At 54.2% G+C, this 20,898-nt stretch overlaps 1 protein-coding gene across 3 annotated transcripts; it reads left to right on the top strand.

The window, feature by feature from the left end:
- Positions 1-16: 16 nt before the first annotated feature.
- SS18L1 (SS18L1 subunit of BAF chromatin remodeling complex) lies at positions 17-20,774 on the top strand. Of its 3 annotated transcripts, XM_019637278.1 has the most exons (12): positions 92-160; positions 6,326-6,836; positions 7,074-7,150; positions 7,934-8,018; positions 9,363-9,507; positions 9,913-10,110; positions 11,083-11,247; positions 11,591-11,695; positions 12,549-12,638; positions 15,162-15,281; positions 17,471-17,598; positions 18,191-18,217. In XM_019637278.1, the coding sequence occupies exons 3-12, from the start codon at positions 7,074-7,076 to the stop codon at positions 18,215-18,217; spliced, it is 1,140 nt and encodes a 379-aa protein (XP_019492823.1). In that variant the 5' UTR covers positions 92-160; positions 6,326-6,836. The 3 variants fall into 3 exon arrangements, with proteins under 3 accessions (XP_019492822.1, XP_019492823.1, XP_019492824.1); XM_019637277.1 differs by lacking the exon at positions 6,326-6,836 and having other exon boundaries at positions 17-160; positions 18,191-20,774; XM_019637279.1 differs by lacking the exons at positions 92-160; positions 6,326-6,836 and adding an exon at positions 6,843-6,993.
- Positions 20,775-20,898: the final 124 nt, after the last annotated feature.

Genomic DNA, 20,898 nt, shown 5'->3' with positions numbered 1-20,898 from the left:
CCCTGCGACTGCGGAGAATGAGCACCTCCGGCAGCCGAGCGCAGCCGGAGAAAAAACCCCGATGATCTAGTGCTGATCCCGCGCCGCGACCATGTCGGTGGCCTTCGCGTCCGCCCGGCCGAGAGGCAAAGGGGAGGTCACGCAGCAAACCATCCAGAAGGTGGGTGGGGACCCGTGGGCCGGGGGCGGCGCGGGGTACGGGTGGGCGCGCGCGGAGCCGGGGCGCGGGCAGCCGGCGGGCGCGGGGCTGGAACAAAGCCGGGGCGCAGCCGACGGCCGCGACCCCGCGGGGCCCCCGGAGCGCCCCGCCGCTAGCCTGTGCCAACTCGGGCGGGGGCCGCGGGCAGGGGCGCAGGGCGGCGGGGCCGGGCGCTCTCGGGAGTGTGTCCGTGGGGTGGTGTCCGCGGGCCAAGCCGGGCGCAGTGGGGACCCGCCGCCTTCAGGGTAGGGGGCGCAGGACGCCCGGAGCCCTCGGGATGGTGTCCGCGGGGTGGGGTCCGTTGGCCAAGCTGGGAACAGCCCCGGGCCGCGCCGGACACAGGGGGCACTCACCGCCTTCAAGGACTCTGCGCCGCGGGCAGGGTGCAGGGCGGCGGGGCCGAGCTCTCTCGGGATAGTGTCCGTGGCGTGCTCTCTCGGGTGGCGTGCGCGGGGTGGGGTTCGCCGAGCCGCGTTGGGAATAGCCCTGGGCCGCGCGGGGCGCAGGGGGGACCCGCCTGGCTGGCGAAGACAGTGGCGCAACGCGGCAGGCTGCCCCTGGCCCCTGCGCACAGCTTGGCGAGTGGAGGGAGCGCACGGGGTGACGGGGACCCTGGCCCAGTAGCCGGCTACGCCCGCCCCTCACTAAGGTGCTGGCACTCGAGGCACAACGGGGCTTGTCCTGAGTGTGCGACGCTTTTCCGTCATACCCGCAGCCCTTTGAGGAGCGGGCTGCACCTCGGGGTCGACCTGCTGGCCAAGCTTCACCGCCCTTATGCGCGTGTCACATTGTTTTGCATCGTGACACCGGGACAAGCCTCCACCTAATAGAAACATTACAGGTTTGCTTTACAGCCTGGCCTCACATTGTGTAAGTCTGGCCTTGTGCTTCTCTAGAGATAACGTTTACATAGGTTTGGGGGCACCTTGAACAAAACCCTTAAGATTTGAAGTTGAGACTTTACATTTTCTGTTGTTTTCCTTTAGAAGACCAGAAGAAAAATGGTGTTAGCCTTTCTGTTTGAATCTTCTCAACTATATTGGTAGCTGTGTTGATTTCTTTTTAACTTTGGGATTCGTAGAGTCCAAGCAGTATCCCTTGGTTCCCACAGCCTCTTGTCCCTGGGGGTGCTCACCCTGATGCCGCCAGGCCTTGTGGGCCTTGCTACACTACCTCTGTGGCTGGTTTGGACGAGTGAGGAGCCTCAGGAAACCAAACAGGAAAGAGGCCAGTTGAGAAGCTGTAGAAACACAGACTTAAAAGTGGGGCATTTTTATTTAGTCAGTACTTATGTGGTGCCTACTGCATACCAGGCACTGTTCTGAGGGCTTTGCAGATCTTAACTCATTTAATTCCTCATGGTAGTTACTGTCGTCCCCATTTCACAGATGAGGAAACTGAGGCAGAGGGAGACTAAGCACCTGCTGGTTAGTGGGGGACCAGGAGTCAAACCCAGACAGTGGCTCCAGGGTCTGCCCCAACCATGACTTGATGTGAGGACACTTGGCGAGGCAGAGGCACACATCAGCAATCCCAGGGGTCTCCAGGCACCCTGGCTTTTGGAGTTTAAGTGTGATGAGCACAGTCACTGTTCCTGAAGCCATCTTGGACTTCAACACTCATCCAGTTATTTGTGCTTTGCCCCCACCCCCCTATTAAAACTCCCCAAAGTCTCCAGGCAAAAGTGTGTGTTAGAGCATCACTTCTGAACATCACATCAAAAAGAAGGAAACCTGCTGACTGCATCCCCGGGCAGAAAATCAGCATGTTGATTGACTGTTGAAAGTCGGTCTTCCATTTAAGCTGTCATCTGATTTGACCTCGTAGGCCTTGATGTTTTGACAGTGAATTTCTGCATCCAGGGCTCTTCTGCTGGCAGTCTGAGAAGCGTGTGAGAGGTGCATGTCCCACACTCACGTGACTTGTGTCCACAGTATGTGCTCATGCTCAGAGCATTGAAAAAAGACAGGGTTTTTCAGAATCCTGCTCGGTAGTGAGAGAGCAGGAAGTATACAACTTGTCCTTAGAGCATATCTGGATAGGATTCTGCCAGGCAAACTCCTACTCAGCCTTCAAGGCCCCACTCAAATGTCCCTTCCCTCATGCTCCCTTGGCAGTCGTGTGCTGAGTGCAGCCCTTTGGCATGTTGCTTGGGCTCCCAAGTTTGCATGTCAGCGACTTATTCTTTGCTGTGTCCCAGCCTGGCACAATGCCTGGCACAGTTAGTGCCCAGTGCATATGGGAGCATCTGTGACACTGGTTCTGTCAGTGGAAGTGTTTGGGGTAAGTAGATGTATTCGTTTCCTGTGGCTGCCATAACAGATTACTGCACACTGGGTGGTTTAAAGCAGCAGAAATGTATTCTCTCAGTTCTGGAAGCAGAAGTCCAAAGGCAAGGTGTTACAGGGTCAGTTCCTTCTGGGACTGTGAGGGGGGACCTGTCCCGTGCTTTTCTCTGAGCTTCTGGTGGCTCCTGGCAGCCTTCGGTGTTCCTTGGCTTGTAGACGCATCACCATGGTCTCTACTTCTGTCCTCACGTGGCCTCTCCTCTGTGTGTCTGTCCAGACTTCCCTCTTCTCATCAGGACACCAGTCATTAGAATTCGGGCCCACCCTAATCCAGTCTGACCTCCTCATGACCATGTTTGCAAGGACCCTGTTTCCAAATAAGGTCACATTCACAGGTACTGGAGGTTAGGATTAACGTGCCATTGGGAGGGACACAATTCACCCCATAACTGAGGACATGAGGGGAGGGGTATCCCAGAGCAGGAGGGCCAAGGAACAGAGGCAGGAAGGGTCTGGAATACTGAGGGAGTTGCAGAGCTGCATGGAGGAGGTACCAGATTCAAACTGGGAGGGCAGGGAGAGCAGGCCTGAGGAGGAGAGCCTTGGCTGTGTGCAAAGGTGGTTCAGTTTGTGATGACCAAGCACAGTTTTAGTGCAGGGTGAGATGCAGGCGGAACTTGATTTCGTGAGGGGACTGTGAGTTGGAGATGGGCAGTGTCCCAGCAAACTCTGGTGGCCCCGTATGAAGCTGTCTGTCCTGCACAGCTCTCTACTGGTTTGGGCCCAGGGAGTCCCTGCTGTGCTCCTGACACTGCTGGGGGTGGCCATCACCATGCATTGCGGTGGCTGGGCTGGGGCTCCTTGGAGAGGCCCCCTGAACGCCAGGCCTCAGCTGGCATGCTGGTGCCTCCTTGCTGCTTGGTGCACAGTAGTTGCTTAATAAATGTAAGTTTCATCATTGCCATTTGTGGTATTCTCAATTTGTTTTCTTGGCCCAAGGGTGGGAATGGTGTTTTGTCCTCCTGTACCCCCAGCACCTTCTGCAGAGGGCGACAAGCCCATGGGGACAGGATAGAGCTGATAGACAGGTGGGCACCTGGGGTGTTTGCCACATGGGTCTGGTACAAGAAAGTGAGACCAGCGAGGGCAGCTGCCATGCCCAGGGTCTGAGAGCCAGAGAGTGGTCAAAACCAGACCATCCCTGCCCAACTGACCCCCATGCCCAGGGCCAGCAGGTGGGGGGCGCAGGGATAGAGGATAGCCATCTTGGTGGGGGGTGGGTACCCTGTGCTCTCTCAGACCTTCATTGTCTTCAAGAACGTGGGCTGACTTGGTAAGGGAAGTAAATTGGCCATTTTTAAAATTAGAGCTGTCTCCACAACTGCAAATGGCTTGGGGACTCTGAGCCTCCCATTAACTTGGCTAACTGTTCATTTTAGGCAGTTGTTACCGAAAGCACTTTCCCCTGTGAGCAGAGGCCCTGGGGCAGAATTCCCAGGCATGGGAATGGGTGCTGCTGTCCCCTCATTCCAGTCCTGGGGCTGGCCCTGGGGTGGGTGGGGATGGGACCCATTAGCTGGGTAGCAGCCTAGAGAGAGCCAGGGTTTCTTTCTTGTCACCGACCTTGTTTCTAGGTTAAATTTTATACTCGTCAAAACCGTGCATGCACATAAAAAGTCAAATAGTGCTGGGGGGAGGGCTGTTAAAAATTATGAGTAGCTCTCTCACCCCCCACCCCGCACTTGGCTCCCTACTTCCCAGCAGCACCTTCTCTCCTCATCACTGAGCCAAGTTTTCAGTTTTAGGCGCTGTCTGTTGTCGGCTCCGGCTGCTATAACAGAATACCATAGCTGGGCGGCTTAAACAACACGTTCATTTCTCACAGTCCTGGAGGCTGGACGTCCGAGACGGTGGTGCTGCCGGTTCGGCTCTTGGGGAGGGCTCGCAGACAGCTGCCTCCTCACAGCGTCCTCACATGGTGCAGACAGCTTTGGTAGCTTCAGCTGGAGGTGCTCGCCTGCCTTCTGTATCCTCTTTGTCTTTCCGCCCAGGCTGGTCACCTTCCCTGGGGACATCTCCCGCGCCCCGCAACCCCCCTTTCCCATCTCCTGCCAGGTGAGCAGTCGGGAAGGTCCAGGAATCTCAGCCTCGCTAGCCTGTGGGTTCCCCAGTGTGGCTCCTTGTCATGTCCAGTACCCTGAGGTCTGCTAATCCAGTTACCACTTGTCCATTTGCTTTTTGCTTTTAGAATCCTGCTGCCAGCGCTGCTGTCTCAACCCTGTTCCCTTTGTCCCTTCCAGTGTGTACCTTTTTCATCCCTTACGGGGATCTGCTAGGGTTTTCAGCTCAGCACACATCTGCGTTGCTGTTTTTCACCCAACACGTCCTGGCTTTTTTCCCTGAGTGTTTTTAACTTAACTGAGACAGTCCCCTGTGCCCTGTTTTTAATTTTTTTTTAATTTTTATTTTTTTAAAGATTGTATTGGGGAATTGGGGAAGAGAATAGCGTTGGGGAAGGGGAACAGTGTGTTTTTCTAGGACCTATCAGCTCCAAGTCAAGTGTTGTCCTTCAATCGTAGTTGTGGAGGGTGCATCTCAGCTCCAAGTCCCGTCAATGCTTTCAATCTATTTAGTTGCAAAGCGGGGGAGGGCACGCGGGGCACAGCCCACCGTCTCCTGTGGGAGTCGAACCAGCAACCTTGTTGTTAAGAACATGTGCTCTCACCAGCACAGCGGCAGCTCAGCTTGGGCACAGCTCACTGGCCCATGTGGGAATTGAACCAGCAATGCTGTTGCTCAGAGCTCGCAACTGAGCCACCCTAAGGGCTCTGTTTTTTATTTTTAACACTTTGTTAACATTTTTCTCCTGTTGGTAAATTCTGTAACATTTTCTTAATGCTGATAAAAACTGCAAAATCATTTACAACGCTGCCTAACATCACATGGTTCTACCATGATTTTCTTAAGTCCCCTGGCATCGACCATTTAGCTCCACCCCCTCACCCCATCCCCCTTTTGAACTATTGTGAACGACACTGAAATGAACATCCTGTGCAGAAAACGTTGTGGTAGGGACAGAGTGTGTCCTTGGGAGAGAATTCCTGCTCAGGATTACGAATCAAGGGAGTTGAAGCCCAGAAGCCTCTCAGGGGTGGCTTTCAGAAAGAAAGGAAGCTCTTTCACTGTTGTTTTCCTTTGTTAATTATTCTGGAGAAAGAGTCATAATGTGCAAATGGCCAGAATGCCCTGCACCTGCCCCCAGGTGAGCATGACAGGCTGCCAGGGGCCCACAGCTCCCCCTGGTGGTTCCCCTGTGGGGGGAGGGGCGCATAGCTCCTCAGCCAACTTGTGGCATCATCTCTACAGTGAGGAGGAAATGGTAACGCAAACAGAGGAGGAAGTTGAAAAGTAAAAAACAGAGCTGGACAAATCCTGAAGGCTGGGGCGAAGGGGGTAGCTGAGGGGGGTGGTCGCTTAGCAGCACTGACCTCAGCCCTGCAGTGAGGTGGGGCCAGGCCCCCTGGGCTCTGTAGGAGTGGGCCCACAGTGCAGCACAGTTAGGCGGCCATGTTGCACAGGGAGGGGAGGGCGGGGGCCCTGGGGACAGTGTGCTAGGGCACCAGCAAGGTGGCAGGCTGGTGGCCCCTCTGTCCCTTGCTGCCAGGGCCCACCTGCTCAGGAGCTAGGCCTACCTGGAGAACCTCCTGGGGCCGGATGGCTGGGCACACCCTGGTGGAGACGAAAGGCATCGATTTTTCCTTTGGTGAGAGTTTCTGAGCAAAGACATTTTTATGGAAAGCAGTACTTGCTGTGGGCTCAGTTCTGCCCCTCCCTCCAGAACAGGAGGCTGGCTGCATGGACAGATGGTGAATAAGCTGGATGCTTCTCCATTGCTTCATGTCCAGGTGGAGAATGGTTCACCCTGGGCCCGCCTGGGAACCATCCTGCGTGCTCACCAGACCCTGGGTTCGCCAGGTGGGCGAGTGTCAGCCTGGTGTCAGCCTCTGTGCTACCCCTGCTGCACTTCTCACGGCCGTCCCCTCCCAAACTCCCTTTAGGCCTTCCTCCCCGGCTTCTCCCATCACCTCCTCCTGGGTCTCCCGGGTACGGCCCCCCATTGGCTGTCCTGTAGAGGTGGCTCTTGTAGGTTTTTGGGACACTGCAGGGGTATGAGCTCCCCTAGGAAGGACACCTGTGTGGCCAGCATCTGCAGACTTCACACCTCCAGACCGGGGCTCGGAGTCCCAGGATCCCTGCTGTAGATCCTTGGCCCACCCTAGCTGGACAGATGCACCGTGCCCAGGGGCCCTAGACACGGGGTCCTGGGGGCTGTGGGGCCGCCTCTGCAGGTGAGAGAGCCGGGACCTGCCCCTGGGGATGTGTGAGCCTGACTGCACATGGAGGGCTGTGTGCTTAGCACAGGGCTGTGGAAAGGGCTCAGCCCTGAAGCTGAGGTCAAACGGAAAAGTGACAGCTATACATAGAATACCTGCTCACTGACGGCAGGTACGGTCACGTCTAACGAGCGACTCGAGCCGGCGCCCCTAAACCCTCCAGCAGGGCGCTCATGCCTGCTTCTCCTTCAGATGCTGGACGAGAACCACCACCTGATACAATGCATCCTGGACTACCAGAGCAAGGGCAAGACGGCCGAGTGCACACAGTGAGTGCCTGCCCCGTCCGCACCCTGCCTGCACCCCGCCCAGGCATCTCAGTGCAGACTCTGCTTTTGTGACACTGGGAAGGCCTCTGGTGGGGGCACTGAGCGGCCTGGGCATGTTGGCTGCTGAAATCACCTAAACTGCTGAGAGTTGCCCCTCGGGGGGCGGCTGCGTTACCCCCGAGGTGGCTTCCCAAGGAGAAGTGGGAATGCTGGAGGGAAATGGAAGTGTGGGTGGAGAGAAGGTGGCTGGGGGAGGCCCAGGCCAGATGCTGCTGCGGCTCTGTGAGCATTTGGTAGACGCACCAGGGGACAGTGAGCTCCAGATAGGACCCCCAGGGCCAGACACAGAGTAGGCACATGAGCTGGCCATCAGAGCTCCCTAGAGGCGTGACATGTATGAGCAGTCATCATACCCACCCAGGGGCATTCTTACGTCAAACTGAGCTGCTTTGACTCCTCCCAGCACCTCCTCAGGGGGTGAGGGATCGACTTGGCCCATTTCTAGGGTCACCTGGAGGATGGCTTGTCCCCACCCCCCTCTCTGAACAGACCGGGTGGTACCTCCCCCTTTGCCACCACCTTGGGGTCTTTCCAACATTTTGTCATTGGACAGGAGCCCACTCTCCAGCTGGTCCTGTCCTGGGTTACAGAGCACTCTGCTGCCTGCCCTGTCCCCAGTGTCCCCTGGGACGTGGCTGCAGGGCAAGGCTGCCCTGGGTGAACTTTCCTCTGCTTTGGGTGGGCCTGCGGTCTTCCTGCTCAGCACATGCCTCTCACATGCAGGTACCAGCAGATCCTGCACCGGAACCTGGTCTACCTGGCCACGATTGCGGACTCCAACCAGAACATGCAGTCTCTGCTCCCCGCCGTGAGTGCCCGAGGGGGGCGGGGCGCTGCCTCAGGCCAATGTCTTACCTGGAGTAGCCAAGGTGACCAGCCAGCATGAGACACAGTGGGTCCTGCCATCACGTGGGAAGTTAGTTGGGAGTGTCTGAAGTGGGCTGGTCAGAATCATGCCATCAGCTTCTTTAGCAAAGAGAGGTGACCCTGGAGGAACCAGACCTAGAAATGGTGGGAAGTGGGCCTCAGAGAGAGCAGGGAGTGGCCCGAGGGGTCTTGCTTTTCATGAGCCTTTTTGAGCAATTTGAAAAATTATGACCCATGAGCATGCACTCTGATTTCAACAAAAAAATGCCTAGTGCGGTAAATATTAGTATAAATATTTTCTTTTTGTCTTTTTAAAAACGCATTCTCCCCAAATTAAATTATTGCTGCAAAGGCAACGTTCAGTGGCAACTGCCTGAATCCTCCTTTGAGGTCACCAGGAGGCACAGCCTTGAGAAGGACCGGCTGCATGTTGAATGGCGGATGGGGAGGTTCTGGGACAAACATGCCACTGGGAATGGCTTACTCCCCAGTGCCCCCCAGACCCGTGGAAAATGATGGCATAAATGCTAGAATGTGTTTTGCTAGTAAAAATGTTAAAGCAACTTTGAATGGCCTGTTAAATCAGGGTTCCGCACCCTGGAAATACCAGCAGACCCTGCGGGAAACTTCATTTTTTTGGCCTGGTATAAACAGTGTGTACAAACCTTTGGAGCTGTGGTTTGTTCTACACCTCAAAGATGGGTGTAGGGAGGTAATTTGTAAGCTCCATCTCCCTCTACATCCTGAGGTTGATCAGAGGTGGGTGGGGGGTGAAGGAGAGGTGGTGGGCACACCCACAGTCAGAGCATCCTGGGAATGCAGTGCTGAGGCACAGGATCACCTGTGCAAAGGCCCTGGGGCATGGGGGTGGAGATGTGGGTAAGCAATATTGAGACAGCTAGCCAGCTGAGCCTGAGACGGATGGGGAAGGGTATGGAGCAAGACAAGGTGATGGAGCCTGGTGGGCTGGCAAAGCAGTTCCCTGTACCCAGGAAAGGGGCACCCAGCTTTGAACCTCCAAGTGTGTGTTGATAGCTTGGTACTCATTTAAGCTCTGAGTGTTTACACATACGCGTAGTGTGTCAGTCACCTCCCTCTTGGGCTGAGATGTCCGGACTGCTAATCCGTGGGCATCCCGCTAAGCGTGCAAGCGGAGGCTGATTACAGACACTGGCCAGGCGGCCCTGAACCGTAGTGGCAGATCTCAGGGACTGGCAAGCCCCTGGACTGGCTCTGGTGGCTCTCTGAGTTAACCCTGCGCCCATAACCTTCCTCTTGCCCGCAGCCGCCCACCCAGAACATGAACCTGGGCCCCGGAGCGCTGTCCCAGAGCGGCTCCGGCCAGGGCCTGCACTCCCAAGGCAGCCTCAGTGATGCCATCGGCTCGGGCCTGCCCCCGTCCTCCCTCATGCAGGGTCAGATCGGCAATGGTGAGCATCCCTGAGCACTTGGGGGCGGGGTTCCGGCTTGGGGTTGGCTCCACAACAGCGTCACCCACGGAGGCTCCACCCCACGCCTGCAGGGCTGAGCATAGGAGACCCCACTTCTCCCGGAGGTCCTGGGCACAGGCGCACGAGCGCAGGGTTACAGGCAGAGAATAAAGCCCTTATTTGTCAGGTTAGGGCCACTTCAAATCAAAGTGTCGGATTCCGTGGGGACTTTGTAATAAGAATGAAAGTACTCCTGTGTGTGGATCGAGAACTATTAATAGCCATTGGGACCTATAATGACAATACAACAACGAACATATACATCTTCCACTTGAAGAAACCCGGCCTGCCCGCAGAGGCGGCTTTAGATGGGTTGAAAGCGCCTCGCCCCGCCCCTCGTTGCAGGCCCGAACCACGTGCCCATGCAGCAGACGGCACAGAGCACGCTGCCCACGGCCTCCCTGAGCGTGTCAGGCAGCGGCCACGGCTCGGGGCCCGGCTACAGCCACTCAGGCCCCGCCTCGCAGAGCGTGCCCCTACAGGGCCAAGGCGCCATCAGCAACTACGTGTCTCGGGCCAACATCAACATGCAGTCCAACCCAGGTATTGCTCTGTGCAGTGTGGGCACACTCGGGCCCCTGTCCCCGGGACTGTCCACACGGGGTCCGGAGGGCTCCCTCCGCTGGGAGCGTCCCCAGGGCCAGGGGTTGGTGGGGGCAGGTTAGCTGGGGTCCAGCTCTGGGGCAGGGGAGGGCTGGGCTGATCCTCGCAGGGGCTTCAGGGAAGGCTCTGAGGAGGTTGCGCGTGCTCTGCTGGGAGGACAGGGCCGGGCTCGGGGGTGCAGGGGGAGTGCAGCCGGAGGACACACGTGGGAAGGATGAAGGGCCGGCTGAGGCCCTGGACATCCTCCGAACCGGCGGGAGCCCAAGAGCCGGGCGCTGCAGCTGCGCATGGGGCTCCGAGCACTTGGGAAGCATCAGGTCCGAAAGGACATGGCCCATGAGTGTCAGACACACCGATTTCAAAGGCTTAGTACAGAAAGAGGATGTGAAGTAGCTCCTTAATCTTTTCTTATTAGTTACATATTTTAAATGACCGTATTTTTATATATCGAGTCAAATAAAATATATTACTAAACAGATTTCACCTGTTTCTTTTTACTTTTATGACGGGGCCCACAGCCCATGCTGTTGGATAGCGCTGCTCTAGAGACTTGAAGTGGGGTGACATAAGTGGCCAGGCCAGCGTGAGGGAAGCCAGAGTCTTGGGGGTGGGTGAGGGTGACAGGCTCATGTAGGACCAGCTGTGGGGAACTAGGGACAGGGAGGAAGGGACCCGTGTTTCTGTTTCCAGTGGCTCCCTGCCCAGTGGTGCTTTCTGGTGTTTTTTGAGTCACATGTTGGAAGAGTTGGCGCAGAGGTTCGTTGGTAGAAAGGGTGACGTGGACTCGAGGGGACGGTCTTGTGGAGGGCTGTGGAGAGCAGGGAAGGCTCCCCTGGGAGAAGGGTGAGGGGCGAGTGAGGACGCCTGCCCTGGGAGCTCCTCGGGGTTATTGGTGTCTGTCGTGTCGCCCAGTGTCCATGATGCACCAGCAGGCAGCCTCGTCCCACTACAACTCGGCGCAGGGCGGGAGCCAGCACTACCAGGGCCAGTCGTCCATTGCCATGATGGGCCCGAGCGGCCAGGGGGGCAGCGTGATGGGGCAGCGGCCCATGGCACCCTACCGGCCCTCCCAGCAAGGTAGGCCTGTGTGCCCTGGCGCGCGTTCCTGCCGGGGCCTGGGGGTGAGGCTCCGCGCGTTCCTTGCTGTTGCACAAGGATGCTGAGGGTCAGCCACGCGGGGCTGCCGGGAGGCAGACGAGGCTGGAGCCCACTGTGGGGGTCGGGCGCGGGGGCCACTGTAGGGGCAGGCGGTTGTGTTTGTCAGTGGGAAGTCCAGGGTACTGGGGGCTGAACGTGGGGACAGTGCCCTGGTGTCCCCTGGGTATCATGGTGGGATGTCCTCTGACTCGAGGCCCGTCGAGGTTGTCCTGTGAAGGCAGAGCGCCCTGCTTGACCCACCTGGCCATGTTGTCGCCCCCAGGCTCGTCCCAGCAGTACCTGGGCCAGGAGGACTACTACGGCGGTGAGCAGTACGGCCACAGCCAGGCCGCCTCGGAGCCACTGAGCCAGCAGTACTACCCTGACGGTGAGGCCCACGCTCGGGGCCAGGGGCTCGGACTGCTCCCTGGTTGTTAGTTCCACCTGCTGAGCCGTCACCAGCAGAGCATCCAGAGCCCCCCATGCCTGAGCCCTACTGGGGATAGGGACGAGGGTGGGCGTGGCAGTGGGTGGACAGGACAGCAAAGGCCGCGGCCACTCAACTCCTTGGGCTCCTCGTCACTTCCCGCGAGGCTAAGACTGGGATGTGCGAACCTCAGAACAGAGCGGTGTGAATATTTTAAGGGACAGACACAGCTTTATTGTGAAACGCCTTCAGGAAGGTGACAGACCTGCTCTGGCTGTTCGTGTCTTGTAGCGCTCATCTCCCAGCTGGTCAGTTATAACATCTGCAGGTGATTTTCCTTTCGGTTGCCACCTTTCCTCTTTCACAGTCCCAAGATTTTTGGAGGTGGCATTTAAAGTGGTCACAGGATGGGTGGGGTTGGGAGGAGGACGACCCCCAGGCAGGGGTGCGTGATTGTGCGGGGAGGTGGCTGAGACCAGCGCAGGGCAATAATGGTGACAAGCCTCTGAGGGTTCACGGCACACCTGATGCGATACCCCAGGACAGATGGTGGGACGGTAACCTGGCAGCAGCACTGACAGCGTGTGGCCACTGTACTCGTCACGTTGGGCACTGAATGTGTCTGTCCTGTATGAACATAGCACACTGGGCCCTCACACGAAGCCTGCGGGCAGCACGGCTGCCCGCATTTCCCTGAGGGGACCCAGGCTGGGAGGCAGTAGGAGATCCTTCCTGGCTCAGCCCTGAGCTCTGCTGTCTCCTCAGGACCAGTGGGCGGGGCCCCCACTGACTGCCCATCCCCGTCTGCTTGCAGGACATGGCGATTACGCCTACCAGCAGTCCTACACGGAGCAGACCTACGACCGGTCGTTCGAGGAGTCCACGCAGCACTACTATGAGGGCGGTAAGGCACGCCCACCCCGCACGTGGTCACCTAATGCACCGCCCTGTGACGGGCACTGGATGCACAGCGGAGTAGGTGGCAGGGCTGTGCAAGTGGCAGGCGCTGGGTCCTGGGTCTCTTCTTTCGGGTGTGTGTTCATGAAACGGAACAGGGTTCAGCAACATGGGGGTCATGGGGTTAGACTCTGTTCCGTGAAAAGACTGTGTGTGCAAAGCAGCCCCTAAACGCCCAAGGACGGGGAGACCAAGAGGGAAGCAGACACAGCCAGCCCATGGGCTAGTGAGTGACGGGGGCCCCTGAGCTAGTGAGTGACGGGGGCTGTGGGCTAGCAGGTGACGGGGGCCCATGACAGACGGTCCCGGCGGCAGCTTGGGCGGTCAGATTTCCACACCTTTCACACCCAGACCACCTGCTTTTATCCCCTCCTTTTATACTTGCCGGGACGTGTGTGATGTGTCCAGTGGGCACCGCGCTGTTAAAAGCAGCGGTGCTTCTTGTGGGCTGCTGCGTCAGATTTGCCTGGCCATGCCAGGTGCTGGGGCCCAGAGTGTCGGGTGCTCCTTCTGTGTAAAACAAAGGGAAGCGAAGACCATACACTCAGGTTTGCACACACACTCACTCGGACCATCAGCAACCTCTGGAAAAATACCCAGGACCCAATAGAGTGGCTGTAGGTGGGGATGGGGTTGGGACCTGGGGCAGTCGGTCGGACTGGGGCAGCCTTCTTCCCTGGACCTCGCGAACGTGGGCTTGGCTCTTTTTTACATTTCTGAATCACGTGAATGTACGAGATGTGATCAAACAATACGGTCAATGTTTAAATTTTTAAAAATTTATTACAGTAAAAGACACATTGCCATTAGTCCCCCTCAAAATGCTCCCCCTCACTTCGAACACACTTATCCCATCGTTCTTGCCACTTTCTGAAGCAGTTCTGGAAGTCCTTTTAAGTGAGTGTCTTTAGTTGCGCTGTTGTGGCTGCCTCGATGTCCTGAGTCATTTTGACTTTTGGGAAGAGCCAGAAGTCGCACGGTGCCAGCAAAAGTGACTAAGGTGGTTGAGGACACACCGTCATGATTTTATTTGACAGAAATTGCCGTACCAGAAGCGATGTGTGACTTGGAGCGTTGTCGTGATGGAGGATAATTTACGGCACACTTTCAAACACACCTTCTCTCAACTGTAGCTCACACTCGACTGACTGTACCAAACAAGTTGAAACTTGTCACACACTGTTACTGAGGTTTGACACGCTGCTTCCCATATTGAAGATCCCTGTCTTTCTGTTGGATGGCTCTCGGCAGCAGCATTCACTGTATTTTGTGATCACAACGGAAATATTCAGTGTCACACTTTGCTTCTGGTATGGCCATTTCTGTCAAATAAAAACATTACTGTGTGTCCTCATCCACCTTATTCGTTGCACCTGGCACCATCTGACTTCTGGCTCTTTCCCAAAGTCAAAATGACCGTGAAAGGTAAATGTTTTGAATCGGTTCAGGACATCGAGGCGGCCACGAGAGCACAACTAAAGGCACTCACGAAAGAGGATTTCCAGAACTGCTTCAGAAAGCGGCAAGAGTGATGGGATAAGTGTGATTGAAGCGAGGGGGAGTATTTTGAGGGGGATTAATGACAATGTGTCTTTTACTGTAATGAATTTTTTTAATTTTATTTTATTGGGGAATTAGGGGAGGGGAACAGTGCTGGGGAATTGGGTGAAGGGGAACAGACAAGTTGCTGTCCTTTTATTCCTCAGTCTAGCTGTGGAGGACGTCACTTCACTGGCCCATGTTGGTATTATCATTGCGCTCTTCCCGGGTGAGGCAGATTGGTCGCCGGCCTCTGGACGGCCGCTCACGGCAGTTCTTGGCAGCTCACACCAGCTGCCAGTTGCTCACACTGGCTGCCGGCCACACACGGTAGCTTATGGCAGCCCCACTGCAGCCTACGCCGTCGCCGGTGACTCATGGCAGCCCAGCTCCAGGTCGAGCTGTTGTTCACCATCTTAGCTGTAGAGGGCAGTGTCACTGGCCCTCATGTGGGATCCGAACCGCCGGGGCCCTGCTGCTCAGAGCCGGCGTCCCAAGCCAGCTCTTAACCTACGTGCCACTTGGCTGGCCCTGTAATAAATTTTTTTATTAAACATTCCTGTAGTTTTTGGTCACACCTCGTACCTGCCTGTTCAGAAGTTGAATCTGAAAATACTGGCTGTCCCTGAAATGGAAGTGCCCAAGCTGGTGGCCGTCCAGATCCATGCACAGCCAAGTCCCGTGGCCACAGGGCCGTTGTCCTAGGTGCTTCTCAGGGTTTCTCCCATGGTGACCCCCACGCCCGCCTGTGAGTGGACATTTGGAGCTGCAGGGACGGCCACCACGGTGTCCCTGAGGCACACTCTTGCTCAGACAGCTGTGATTTTATAGCAAACATCAGTGAGTGGATTGCTTGTCTGCACCTTGTGGCCAGTTGGCAGCTGTGTATACTGACACACATGAAAGGAACTGTGTCTCCTTCACTCTGCAGGAAACTCCCAGTACAGCCAGCAGCAGGCGGGGTACCAGCAGGGCACGGCCCCTCAGCAGGCGGGGTACCAGCAGCAGTACCCCAACCAGCAGGGCTACCCAGGCCAGCAGCAAGGCTACGGTAAGAGGGTCTCCTGCCCGCCAGATTCCACACAGTCGTGCTGCCTTTCAGTGGACGCTTATGACAGTGTGATTTGGAATAGGTTTAGATTTCCAGAAAAGCTGCGAGGATAGTACAGAGTGTTCTGTTGTTGATCTTGTCCATTGCCATGGTGTGAGGGTCACAGCCAAGAAGCCAACACCATCGCTGTGGCCTGATGCAGCTCTCACAGGTTTTCCCTAAATGTCCTTTCCTGTCCCAGGACCTATCCAGGGTCTTAGTCTCCTGTCTCCTTAGTCTCATCTGGGTTGGGGCGCTTCCTCGGACTTTCCTTGTCATCCTTGACCTTGACAGTTGTGAGGAGGACCAGGCCGGTACTTTGTAGGACATCCCTCAGGTTGGCTTTATCTAATGTTTTTCTCAGGCTCTGCCTGGGTTATGGGTTTTGGAAAGAAGACCACAGAGGTGAAGTGCTTTTCTCATCACCTCCTGTCAGCATGATTTGCCTCTGATGTTGACCTTGGTCACGGTCAGAGGGCATCTGCCAGGGTTCCCCACAGTCGGGGTACACCTTCTCCCTTCCCTTCTCCAAGCTTTGGAAGCGAGTCCCGAGTCCAGTCCACACTCCAGGGGCCATGCCTACACAGGTTGTTTGGAATTCATATGTAAGGAAGATCTGTCTCATCTCCCCTATTTACTGCTGTTCATGGATGTGAACCTGACCATTGGGTGATGAGCCAGTCCTTATTTACTTTTTTGCTCATGTTGTCCCAGCGTTGCCTCTCGGGAGCTCTTTCTGTTGGCTCCTGTGTCCCTTTGACACGCCCCGTCCTTATCTTCTGGGACCACCATCGTTGCCTTGCCCCAAGCCTAGAAGCTGCCATTTGTCTTTGGAGCCTGGTTCCTTTTATCGGACAGTGCGGCACAAAACCAAGACCCAGGTGCAGGCCTCCATTGTCTGAGCCCAATTCCACTTTACTTATCCTGAGAGTCCACGTGTGGATGTGGCAGCAGCTCCCGGAAGCACTTACCGCTTGCCCATGAGGGTCTGCGGCGTGTGAAGGGGCAGGCGGGTCTGCCACGGACTCAGGCGGGGCCGTCAACAAGCACTGCTGTCAGGGCCCATCGGGAAGAAAGTGGTCAGAAAGCTCTGCAAGCTGCAGTAACAGCCAAGGGCAGGCCTTGTCCTCTAGAGAAGAGCTCAGTGCAGACTTGGCCTTACTGGTCAGGCCGTCTAACAGAGCGGAAGGCTCGCAACACTCGTGTCTGCCCAGAGTCCTCTGGCGGCCTTGTCCCCTGGGCAGCTCTGCCTGAAACAGCACAGCCCTGGCCCCTCGTCTGCAGGTCATGCTTAAAGCCCCAGACCACATGAGGCTCTCCCCAGGGTTCTAACCCACTCCCAGCACACACCTGGGCCATGCCCCCAGAACCCAGGGTGCTTTTCATGACGCCGCTGTCCCAGGAGGGCAACTTCCTAATGTTGCCACCATATAATGGCCTTGCGACCTGTTAGCACTTTAAATACACAGTAAAAGCCGTCCTACTGGATGTGACCCCATGAGTAGATGATGAGTTCATGAAGAGTGAGTTCAGTACAGAACGTCTCGGTCTAGCTTACCCCTAAGCCTGCCTTCACTCCACCCGGAGCCGGCCCGTTCCCTCTGAACCACATGTCCGTGCAGTGCCTCCGAGGAAGCTCGGTGAGGCCTCCCCCACACCTGGGGCACTTTGGAGAAAGAAGCAAGGTGTCAGGGTGGCCCCACAGGAGAGGTTTCTCACTCAGCTCTCAGGTGCTGCTGACCACGGTGAGGAAGGAAGACCCCAGTTCAAGGTTTTCACTCAGCCCCTCATGACCATCACTAATGAATCAGCATTTTCTGAAAAGTTACTCGGCCTTTCTGAATTCTTCCCAAAGTCTTCACCTTAGTTTCCACAGGGAGGGCCACTGCCCCTGTTTGCACGTGTTTGCACCGGTCGCTGTACTCACATGTTCACGGTGACCACTGTAAGTGACGTGAAGTGCTCCCGGAGGCAGGCGCAGGGGTGCAGGACAGCGGCTGGCCGGGTCGGGGTGCGGGCAGCCCAGGCCATGCTGGACGGACAGCTGCCACTCCATGTGCTTGAGCGCTCGCTGGATGGGTGCCAGTATTCCAGAGACTTCCAGGGGACTGGCAGGGGTGGGTTGGCTTCACAGTTCTGTGTGTTCTCAGGGCCAGCCCAGGGAGCCCCCTCGCAGTACTCCAGCTACCAGCAAGGACAAGGACAACAGTACGGAAGCTACAGAGCATCTCAGACGGGCCCGTCCGCGCAGCAGCAGCGGCCTTACGGCTACGAGCAGGCAAGCGTTCTGGATGTTTCCCCGGGCAGACCCACGTGTCTATCAAACGTGACAAAGGTTCCTCTGTGGTCACGAGGAGTAATGAGATGAACCACGTGGCTCCAGGGTCCCTTCCAGCAGCGATTCTCTGAGCCTGTAAGGTTTTTAAAAACTACCTCTGAGTACACTTACTCTGGTCAGACAGCTGGCTTTTCATGTCCTAAACTCAGTCAGATGCTCACATTCTCATACCACAGAGGTTCATGTGTGCCCAGCAGTGCCACTCTCTGCTGCGGGCCTGGGATGCCAAGGCCACTAGACACATGCAGCTGCCCTCTGAGAGCTCGTGTCTTATCAGACAGAGCTGGACACTGTCTGGGGCCTGGATGGAGCTGGAGCCAGGCAGATCGTTCTAGGAAGAGGACCCAGGGGCCAAGGGACAGAAGGACTGGTGGCAGGGCTGGGGGAGCCCGCCCTGCCTCACAGATCTGGGCAGGGGCTGTCCACTCGTTAGGCCTGCTTCCATCTCTTGTCCTGGATGTTGACTGCGGTGGGGCCTGTTTCCCCTTTGTGACTAGCGAGCTTGTATAATCTATGTCCTGGTCTCTTGCAGGGCCAATATGGAAATTACCAGCAGTAAGGGACAAGCATCTTGGTGGAACCTTGAAGTGGCATGTCTGTTCAGGAGGGATGGGCCAGTGGCCGTTCTGATGAAACTGACATGTTGGCTGCCCTTCACCCCACACAACGTCGCATGTGAAGTGTGCACATCTCAAGCTGGGTGATGCCAAGTGTGCCCCGAGGCACGAGACTGCGCTGATGGTGTGACACCTCTGGTGCTGTGTATAGTATTGTATGTCCATACAATGGATGGAGAGGTTGTCCCCTCTTTTGTCCCCCCTCAATGTTTCTAGCTAGTTGTAGGGGTCTTCTTGTCATCAGACTATTCCGTGATGGGACGCCTGCAAGATGCCATAGTCCGAGAACTCATAAACAGGCCTTAGGTCTGACTCCCCTCACGCAGTTGTAATGTGTGCTGTGAACTTGTCTTTCACTGGCTACCCCACAGCTGGACACCCTCTCATAGCCCTGGATGGCAGCCTCTTCCTATGCCTCGATGGGGGCGGGTGGCATCGTCTGTGTTTTGGGTCAGTTTCTGTTACACTGTGGAAAAGATAAATATGCTTCACGTGGAGAGGCTGTGAATGGTCGTTTCCAGAACTCACTTGTTACCTGTGTCACTTGCCAATTCCGTTTATCCAAAAAGTTATGTTTTTATTATAGAAAGTAAAGAGGGATCAATGACTGTGTTCCAAATATGAATTCATGATTGCAACGTGAGATTAGCCTAACCAGGGAGAGTGGTGGTACTGAAGGGAAGACCAGAAAGTTCTCTGATATTACTTCAGCTTTCGCCCTTGTTCATCCTGACGCTCATTTCTGGGATTTGAATATTTAATATACCCAATTCTAAATTTATAATTTAAAGTATTGATACCCAATTTTCCAAACAGTTGGCAAGTTGTTTATCTTACATTATTTCTTCCAGAACCTGCTTGTTTAAATCTCCAAATAAGCGTTCCTTTTCTTTTAGGGAGATTTGAAATTCACATCTCATTTTTAAAAAGAATCCCTCTTAACTTTACTGTGTTCTCCTAGTGAAAAGGAAAGGTTTTACATAGAGAAATTTGAGTAATTTTTACATTCCTGGGACATTAAATCCCATTTAAATTCTGTGCAAAAATTAAAGACAGCTCACTTGGGAAAGTCTGGTCAGAGGAAAAATCCTACTAAGTAATACCGACATTTTATTAACCTTTACTTGGATAATAATATCCATATTTACTGTGAATCCTTTATAGATGTCTTTGGATAAATGCTGACATATTTCCAAGAACAACCCAGAAAAAGCAAATACAAAAATATCAAATTCTTGACATATCAGGTCTACTGGGATAGAAGCGTTTATTTTGTAGACATATGGGTTTTAAAAACCCTTTACACTGTTAAGGGCTTAAAAATACATATCTATATTAAATTACTGAAATGGGAGTTCTTTTTTGCTAGTGACACAGACGTTAGCAGTGTCATCTCCCTTGATTTTGTTCCGTTCTTTCCCAACAATTTTCTTAGAACTAATTTGCAAACTCAATCAGGGACTAAAATTTCCCACAGAAAATGTTAAACATTGTAGATAACTGTGAGCATAGTTTATTTTTATTCCTTGCCATTCTGGGAATATGCCTTTTATGTGGTTTTTTTTTTTAAGTGCTGTATTAATACTTTTTGAAAGAAAAAGACACTTGAAAGTTATCCCGAAACTTCAATCTGAAATGTCTTACATTAAGAATTTCTTGAATGTTGTGTATATATTTTAAAAAGCACTTTGTGAAATAGTTTATACATTTATTTCCTAATTTATACATGATTTTTGGTGTTAATATATTTAATGATTAATAACAGAATGTTTATTTAATGTGTTGTCCGTTTTTATGTACTATTGTGGGGGAGAAGTGATGCCAGCAATTTTTTCATTAGCTGTATCTTCTGTAATATGAATGTTTGCAAAAGCTTAGGCTAAAATGAATTGTTTGTGCAGTGTGGTGGTGGATGGTGCTTTGTTTTTTGATGACTACTTCTACAGAAGGCCAGTGGAGGAAGACTTGGAAATTGATGCTCTTTCTTCCTATTGTCCTCGACACGCAGCAGGTCGTGAATTTGAAAAATGCCGACAATTTTCAGAAGTGCTGATGAATTCATACTGGTATGCAAAAGTTCATCACCCTTTGAGGTTTGTTGTTGAACCAAGGGTGTCTTTGGACGTAACTGTTAACAAGTACGTACTTAGAACTCGTCGTGAGAATCGCATTAAGGGGGACTCACGGTCTCCGGACTTCCTGGGAGCCTTAAAATGCTCATGTAGTTGGAGACTAAGTGAGCCTCTGATTTTTGTCAGAATTTTTATAATACAGGTGTGAATATTGGGCATCCATTCAAAATTGTACAAAGGGGCAGACCATCTCCATTTACAGTGTTTTAGTCATTTCATTTCTATTTATTGAACAGGTCAAATTCATCCTATTTGTGAGCACAGATTTTTTTGAAAACCATCTTTATTGGGTTTTTTTCAATCGGAGTTTGGCATATAAATTGTTTATGCTTTTAGTGTAATTAATAAACTGGTTCTTCAAAAATCATCCTAAAAAGTGAGTTTTCGTGACGTTAATGGGATGTACCATGATTTGTGGCTGGACCCGGGTGACTGTCATGAGGTCTCCTTGGAGAGTCACCTTTCTGGGGAACCTGATTCCTGGGCAGAGT

The sequence above is a fragment of the Hipposideros armiger genome, unplaced genomic scaffold, assembly GCF_001890085.2.
Source record: "Hipposideros armiger isolate ML-2016 unplaced genomic scaffold, ASM189008v1 scaffold_32, whole genome shotgun sequence".
Taxonomy (NCBI): domain Eukaryota; kingdom Metazoa; phylum Chordata; class Mammalia; order Chiroptera; family Hipposideridae; genus Hipposideros; species Hipposideros armiger.
The sequence above is the reverse complement of the archived record's forward strand: the minus strand, read 5'-3'. Positions and strand labels throughout refer to the sequence as shown.